General features: G+C 59.4%; 2 protein-coding genes across 4 annotated transcripts; one reads left to right on the top strand and one right to left on the bottom strand.

Moving 5' to 3' along the window:
• Positions 1–172: 172 nt before the first annotated feature.
• Positions 173–3,585, bottom strand: GFY (golgi associated olfactory signaling regulator). Of its 3 annotated transcripts, XM_036012545.1 has the most exons (5): positions 3,436–3,585; positions 2,738–2,901; positions 1,285–2,467; positions 1,025–1,198; positions 173–553 (listed from the first exon to the last, which is right to left on the bottom strand). In XM_036012545.1, the coding sequence occupies exons 3-5, from the start codon at positions 2,450–2,452 to the stop codon at positions 354–356; spliced, it is 1,542 nt and encodes a 513-aa protein (XP_035868438.1). In that variant the 5' UTR covers positions 2,453–2,467; positions 2,738–2,901; positions 3,436–3,585; the 3' UTR covers positions 173–353. The 3 variants fall into 3 exon arrangements, with proteins under 3 accessions (XP_035868438.1, XP_035868440.1, XP_028385985.1); XM_036012547.1 differs by lacking the exon at positions 2,738–2,901 and having other exon boundaries at positions 3,436–3,537; XM_028530184.2 differs by lacking the exon at positions 3,436–3,585 and having other exon boundaries at positions 2,738–2,909.
• Positions 3,586–4,147: 562 nt separating this feature from the next.
• On the top strand, positions 4,148–5,794 carry PTH2 (parathyroid hormone 2). Its single transcript, XM_028529329.2, has 3 exons — positions 4,148–4,839; positions 4,941–5,065; positions 5,576–5,794. Exons 2-3 carry the CDS (start codon positions 4,944–4,946, stop codon positions 5,748–5,750), a joined length of 297 nt encoding a protein of 98 aa, XP_028385130.1. The 5' UTR covers positions 4,148–4,839; positions 4,941–4,943; the 3' UTR covers positions 5,751–5,794.
• The last annotated feature ends 1,625 nt before the right edge of the window (positions 5,795–7,419 follow it).

Genomic DNA, 7,419 nt, shown 5'->3' with positions numbered 1-7,419 from the left:
CCTCGTTGTTGTCATTGGCTCAGTGGCCCTGAGGTCACAGGAGTTGCAGCCCCCCACCCCCTCCTTCCTCGGACCCAGGAACCCCAGCCCTCGGCGCGCTTCCTCCTGCAGACCCGGTATTCTAGGGCCCCAGCCACCCTCCTCCTCCAGGACGCAGGCCAGAGGAGGTGTCTACTGGCGGGAACACATGATTTATTCGACCTCAGCCGGTGTGGTCCGGTCACAGAGAAAGCACTTCTGTGTTGGACTCTATCCGACAGTACCACTATGGAGCAAAGCGTGCCGGGAGGATAGGATCTGTGGGCCCTTCCTCCGTCCGGGAACGGCGCGGGTCTGGCGGGACGGAGCGGGGCTCACGCAAAGTTGTTGGGGAGCGTGGCGGGGGAGAGCGGCTCTAGGCGCTGGGGGCGACCCCCGCGGGGCGGCGGGGGCAGCTTGGGCGGCAGCGGAGGAGTGGGCGGCGGCTGCTTGGTGGCGATGTGGGAAGGGACCCAAGCGTCCGGCGCATAAAAGTAGAGATTGTAGGGTTCCTTCGGGGTGTCCAAATGCATAACTATGGGAGCAAAGGGGCGAGGTCATTCCCAAGCTGACAAGGGGCCTATCCCCACCACCGCCGGCCAAAGGGGAGGCGGGAGAGAGAGGAAGCTGACACCCTATTGGAGCTGGGTTTTCAAATCAAAGGGCAAGCGCCCCTGAGGGGGCGTGGTGCTCGCGGATTAGGGGCGGGGCCTGAGGTGGAGAGGGCGGGGATTATAGTGCTCCGGGAGGGGAAGGGGCAGAGCCGGTAGGGATCAGTGGCTCCGAGTCCGCAGCCAGCTCCACCCCGCTGGTCTAGGGGAGGCACTGGATGTGTGTGTGTGAATTTTCTGAGAACTGGGGGACAGAACCTGACCATGGAGGGGTCAGGGCTTCCGTTGACCCTGGATGGGGGAACCTGAACTTTTGGCCGGGGCGTCCTAAAATGTCAGGGGAAAGCTGGTTAAGGGGCAGGCACTCAGGGCGGGGCGCTGTAAGGGACGCTCACCCGGCTCATCTCCGTCGTTTGGAAGCCGGTGATGTGCGAAGGGCCGCTGCCGAGCTCCCCGGCGGTAGAGACACCACAGCAGCAGGAACACGCCGATCAGCAGCCCCGTCCCGGCGAAGAAGAAGCACAGGGCCCCTCCCCCCGCGCCACGGGGGCGCCCCACCAGGGTCACGCCTGAAGGAAGGAGCCAGGGAATGAGCAATCTGAACTCCCTGCCCCCTCCTCCCTCAGACCCAGGACTCCGGGTCCTAGACCCTCACCGGTCTCCTCCACGCGTTCCACCAGGATGATCGTGTTGACTCTCTCACCTCGGTTGCGCCGCTGGGGGGCCCGCAGAGTGGCAGGGGCCGACTGACTGGGGGGTCCCGAGGGAGCAGGGGCGTCGGCAATCCGGGATGAGGGAGGAGGGGCATCTGGCCCTTTAGGGCTAGAGTGCTGGGAGGTTTGGGGCTCAAGGGTCCCAGGAAAATCTGAGCTCAGTTTAAGGGAGCTGGGCTGGGTGGCTGCACGTGTTTCTGGTTCGATGTTCAGGGACAGCTCATTTAGGGCAGTAGCTTGGTCCTTGAAGGGCGCAGGCGTTTCTGGGTGAAGACTGGTGGGAATTTTAGGGTCGGATCCTATGGGGATCTCTGCTGTATCTTGGTAGTGGGTTGTGGGGAATTTTGGTTGGGGGATTTCAGTGGGGCCCAAGCTGTGGGTTCCATGGGACTCTGGGAGGGGGGTATTGGCAGGGTCAGGGTCGAGAGTCTGAGGGAATTCAGAGTTAGGGTTTTCAGTGGTGTTAGGGTCATGGGGTTCTGAAGTTTCAGGGTAAAAGGTTTTGGTGGGGTCTGGATCAGGGGCTTCTGTATGTGAGATTTCAGTGGAGTTAAGTTTGGGAATCCCTGGAAATTCTTGGTGTGGACTTGGGGGAGGGTCAGGGTTCGGGGTCCCAGGAAATTCTGGGTGTGAAGTTTTGGAGGAATTAGATTTGGGGGTCTCAGGGGATTCTGGGTGTGGAATTTCAGTGGGGTCAGGTACAGGGGTCTCAGAAGGTTTTGGATGGGTCATTTGGGAGGAGTTACTTTGGGAGGTCTCCAGGGGTTCTGATATTGAGGCGTTGAGTGAGTTAGGTTTGGGGATCTCAAGAGATTCTGGGTGTGGAGGTTCTCGAAGGTCAGGGTTGGGAGTCTCAGTGAATTCATGGGGAGGGGGCTCAGGGGAAAATGCGGAAGGTGTCTCAAAGGGCTCAGGAGAAGCAATCCCAGGGGGTTCTGCGTTAGGGTGGTCGCGGGTGGAATTTTCAGGAGAATGAGGGAAGGTTTCGGAGGGGTGGTCCATCCCGGGGAAGTCGGTTCCCACAGTCGGTGAGACCGAAGGGGCAGCCTTGGAACCCAGCTCAGCGAGGAGGAAGACGAGGAGGAAGAGGATGGGGCTGAAGGGTTTCATTGCCCTGGAAGACGCCTACAGTTGGGGGGAGATGGAAGGGGTTAAGGCAGGAAGTTGCCGGGGAGTCCCAGCCCACTCCCAGAGACCACGCCCACTCCCAGGGGCCACGCCCACTACCGCAGGCCTCGTCCACTCCTCCCCAGGTGGACCACACCCCCACCCAGCTTGGCACCAGCGAAAGCTGGAGAACTGTACGGCCGGTGCCAGAGGGCTGGGGCGTTGGCCGCCATAGCTAAGGGACATTGAGGCGTGGGGCTTCTTAGGAGTCGTAGTTAATTTCCTTACCTGTTTCCCCAAGAGGGGCCCCAGAAAAACTGGCAAAAAATGACACCTCTCAAAGCTCCCAGATCTCCTCAACTTCGACTTCGGAGGATGTAGCTCTCTGAGTGGATATGAATCCCTTCCTCTCTGAGGGTCCCGGAGACACCTTGACTCAACAGTTGTTTATGCTAGAAGAGGATTGGAGGAATGCCCAGGGGGCTGGGGGTCTGCAGGCCTGGATCTGAGGGAGGAGGGAGACTCCTGGGTCCTGGGCGATAAGGCACCTGGGGGTTTAGGCACCCGATTCCCAGAGGGTGGAGGGCACCGTGGGTCTAAATTCCTGGTTTTTTAGAAAAGAGAAGCCTGAAGGTTCAGATGCCTAGAAATTTGAGGGAGCGAAGCTTGGCGGGGGGAGGGGGTGGCTGGAATACAGGGGAGAACAGAAATGGCAGCCTTGAACCCTTGGGCTCTGAGTTAGAAGGAGATTGGGAACTCTGAGTCTTGGGCCTTCCAGAGATAGGGGTGCAGGGATCTGGGTTCCTCGGCCTGCAGGGGGACAGTGCTCTGGGGGAACCAGTTCTCTCTGTTTATTGAGGGTTCAGCTTAGATCTCAGGAACTCAGGGGCTGGTCTGGGGCAGAGATGCTGAGGTCTGTGCTTGGACGGAGGTAGGGGTGGCAGACTCCTGGATGGGACAGGGTCACGGGCCCTGGGGTCTCCTACCTGTTTAGTAGGGTCCGAGTTAACAGCGAGTGAGCAGAGCGGGGTGCAGAGATCAGTGAGCGCTGCAGAATAGCTCTGGGTGGAGCAGCAGGAGGTTTGGTCCCCAGGGCCACAGGTGATGCACCTGACCCCCTCCCCGGGGACCTTGGGCGCCTAGCGACAAGCTCAAGCTCTTAAAGGGACAAAGGACATTGTCTCTGGAGTGGGGGAGGGAGTTAGGGGCTGGGTGATCTGGTGGGTGGATGGGACCCAGCTAAGCTATTTTCCCTGTGGAAACAGGGCTCCGTCCTCTCCGACACCCAGCCTGCGTCCAGCTCTCTGGTGCCCTCCTACACCAAGCCCCTCGGCTCCTTCTCCTCAGAGTGGATCCAGAAATATAGACCCCCAGGCCCCTCCCCCACTAGAACCCAGGAGTCTGGTCCCTGTCCCCTTCATTGCTAAACGCAGGAGCCCAGCCCAGGCCCTGTTCCCCTCCTCTCTGGGGAACTAGGGGTCTTGCCACATTGCTGCTGCCTTTGGGACTTCCCAGCCTTTGCCTACCTCCCCACTGTGCAGTGTGCACCCCCCCCCCCTTAAGAGCCAGGGTGGATGTGGATTGGGGCTTATCTTCATAACACCCCTGAACCCCTCCCTGAGGAGGGTTAGACACGTCCCCTGGGGTAGCTCAGGTCCTGTCTGGCTCTTTCCCCTCTTCGCCAGCCAGCCCTCCTGATGTGCCCTGCCTTCACACCCCCCACCACATGCCCCCTTTGTCTTCTCCGGCCGTCATCCCTTCCCTGTCTCCCCCTCTGCCTGTCTGGTTCTCTCCCTGCCTGGGTGTATCCCCGGGGACCTCTGTCCAGGCTGGCGGTCCTTCCATTCCTTCCGTCTTCCTGGGAGCCTTTCCCGCCACCCCTAGCTGGCCCTCTTTGTCAATTTCCTTCTTTTTTCTCTTCCTTCCTTTGCCTTTCTTTCCTCTGTCACTCTGTTTCTGTCCTTCCTTCTCACGGTTACTTCATCCCTTTGTGTCCCTGCTTCTCTCCCCATTAGTCTCTCCACTGTGGCTTTTCCAGTGTCTCTCTCTCTGTGTGTGTCTCTGGCTTCTGCTCTGATGGTCCCTCTGCCAGTCTCTATTTTTATCCCTATGACACACCCCCTGTGTCCATCTCTGTCTGTCTGTCTCTCCCCCTCCCGCTTTTCCGGAGGTCCCAGATCCAGGTCCCAATTAGTTGGTTGCCTCCAAGGCAGTGGCGCGGCCCCCACCTTCTGCTCCTCATTACAGCTGGCGGCTCCTAATGAGCCTGGGGGGGAGGCTGACCCTGGGCCCCCAGCCCCCAGCCCCCTGGTCTGCGTCACTGCCCGCTGTGAGGGCTGTGGAAGGGATATAAGGGGGCTGTCAGCCTCGCTGTCAGAGCCCACTGCGCGGTAGGGGACCCTGCCTGCCATCAGGCTGCTGGGGGTGGGTAAACTCTGGGGTTCTGGGCCAGGACACGGGTCTCACGGAACCCTTCCCTGCCTCTCCACAGGTGATGGAGACTCGCCAGGTGCCCAGGAGCTCCCGGGTGCGGCTACTGCTGCTGCTTCTGCTGCTTGTGCCCTGGGGCGTTGGCACTGCCTCGGGCGTCGCCCTGCCCCCCTCGGGGGTCTTCAGGTATGCCTAAGGCTCCCAGGAAGGGGTGGGGACTCAGCGAGGCGGGAAGAGACCCAAAGAGAAAAGGAAACAGATTCAGAGAGGCGGGGCAGAGACCAAGAGAGAGAATACAGAGACTAGGGTGAGGAGAGAGGCGGGTGGACAGGGAATCAGCAAGAGAAAGAGATACGAAAAGATACATTCTGAGAAAGGTCTTGAGAGACTTAAACCGAGTCAAAGCAGAAACGGATTCGTTCCTTGAACAATGGTGATCAGGTTCTTCGGGTGTGCCTGGCTGTGGGCTGAGTGCGGGGGCGGCGGGACCAGGGCGCAGAGTCCCCCTACTCAAGGAGCTCCCAAGCTGGTGAACAGAGAGACCCACACAGGGAAAGAGAGACAGAGGGACAGAGACGCAGTCACTCCACAGACGGTGCGGTAACAGGGCTTCGAGTTAGACCACGAGAGGGACAAGCGGCAGCGGGCGCGGGACCTGGACGCGCGCTGTAACTGGGTCTCTTGGTCTCCCCGCAGCGTCCACTCCCCCAGCCGAGCCTGGGCGGGCCCGACCACCCGCGTGTGGCGACGGACCCTGGCGCTGGCGGACGACGCGGCCTTCCGGGAGCGCGCACGGATGCTGGCTGCCCTGGAGCGCCGCCACTGGCTGAACTCGTACATGCACAAGCTGCTGGTGCTGGATGAGCGATGAGGGCCCGACCGTGGGCTCGTTAATAAAGACCCTGCTGTGCGTTGTGACTGCGCCTCCTTCCGTGTGTGTGTGTGTGTGTGTGTGTGTGTGTGTGTGTGTAGGGGGCGGGCCCAGCACCGGTTACACTGGCGTCTCACTCCTCAGTCCCCTTTTCTCTCCTTAAAAAAAGTCATTCCCCACCATTCATCATTGGTGCATACCGCTCTCTCTCGAACTCTGCTCTATCCCCACCCCCGCCCCTGATCTGTCCCCACCTCTCACTCCGTGCCTGTATCCCTTCCCATCCCCTGTGACTCTGCTTCCCCCCAACCCCGAGTCTCTGCCCTCTCTGGGTTTCTGTCCCATTCCCTCAGGTTTTCTTATCTGTCAGGTCTCTGTCCTGAGTCTCTGCCCCCTTCTCTGAGTCTCTGTACTTCTCTCTCCCACCCTCCTGGAGACCTCTGTCTCTGCTCTCTGCTCTTCTTGCTGCCTCTAAAACTCTTTCTTCCATGTACTTTCCCGCCCCGCTGCCTGACTTCTTCGTGCCTTCCTTTCTTTCTCCCGTTGGGTCTCCTCACTCTCTTCCGGATCGCAATTTTCTCTGAATCTCGCCATTTCCATTCTCTTGCCCTGACTTCTCTCTGGGCGCGGTGGGCAGACCAGGGACTCTGGCATGAGATGCACCTGCCACTGAAGGCCAGGTTCCCCCAAACCTAGCCGCGTGGTGTTGGAAAGAGCTTGACCTCTGGACTCCCTTTTCCTCATCTGAGGATTCAACCAGATAACTCTGAGAGGACATCAGCACAGCGCCCCACATGAAGCCAACGCTTTTATTAGAAAAGGGTTTTCCCTTCTCCGGCAGCTGCCTCCAGCAGCTTCTTCAGAGGTTTCTCGCGGCAGACCGTCGGAGGGGCAGGATGGAGCAGGAAGAGAGGAGTGGGGGGACCAGAAGTCAGACTTCTGGAGGCAAGGGGTGAGGCTAAGTAGCCCAGCAGAATCTCTTGTCTCTCCACTCATCAGCCCTCAAGCCCTGCCCCTCGATGGTGGCCATGGCAACCTCCTCCTTCCCAGAAGCTGAGGGCTCTGAACTTCAAGCCCAGGGTGCTTTCGAGCGGACCACGCTCTGATTGGTGTAGAGAAGAGGGTGGGGCCGGGCGTGGCCACCAGCGGGAAGGGGCGGGAGGGGGGCGGGCTTTTGGTGTTTGACAAGCTCTCCCACAACCTGCGTTTCTGGAAGGTGGACCCCTTAGGCCTTGAGGTGGGCTGGTTTCGACGTTGTCGAGACACTGAATAATGAAGAAGTGCATTCCTCAAAGTCATCCAGAGTTGGCAAAATTTACAAATAAAGATAACAAGACTCTGTAAGTCAGAAGTAGTTTCCCCAAGTTGCCAGCGCTAACAAAGGGCAGAAGGATAACTGGAACCCGAAATCTGTGCAACTTCAAAGTCTAAACTTTTCCATTACTCTGATGGAGAGGTGGACCCAAAGTCTCACGAGCGGTTGCCACATGCCCCACGATCTCCCAGACACTGTGCGGGAGGGCCTGGCAGCAGGGTGGTGGCCTGTACCCTTCCCATACTCTGCTTCCTCTCTAGATCTCTGTCCAAGTGTCACATTTCCGGATGGAGAGCTTGGAGCACAGGGCTCCGGCCACCTCTTGGGACCCTGACACTTGCCCCATCCCAAATG

This window comes from Phyllostomus discolor, chromosome 12 (assembly GCF_004126475.2).
Source record: "Phyllostomus discolor isolate MPI-MPIP mPhyDis1 chromosome 12, mPhyDis1.pri.v3, whole genome shotgun sequence".
NCBI lineage: Eukaryota > Metazoa > Chordata > Mammalia > Chiroptera > Phyllostomidae > Phyllostomus > Phyllostomus discolor.
This window is presented reverse-complemented; position numbering and strand designations above follow the sequence as displayed.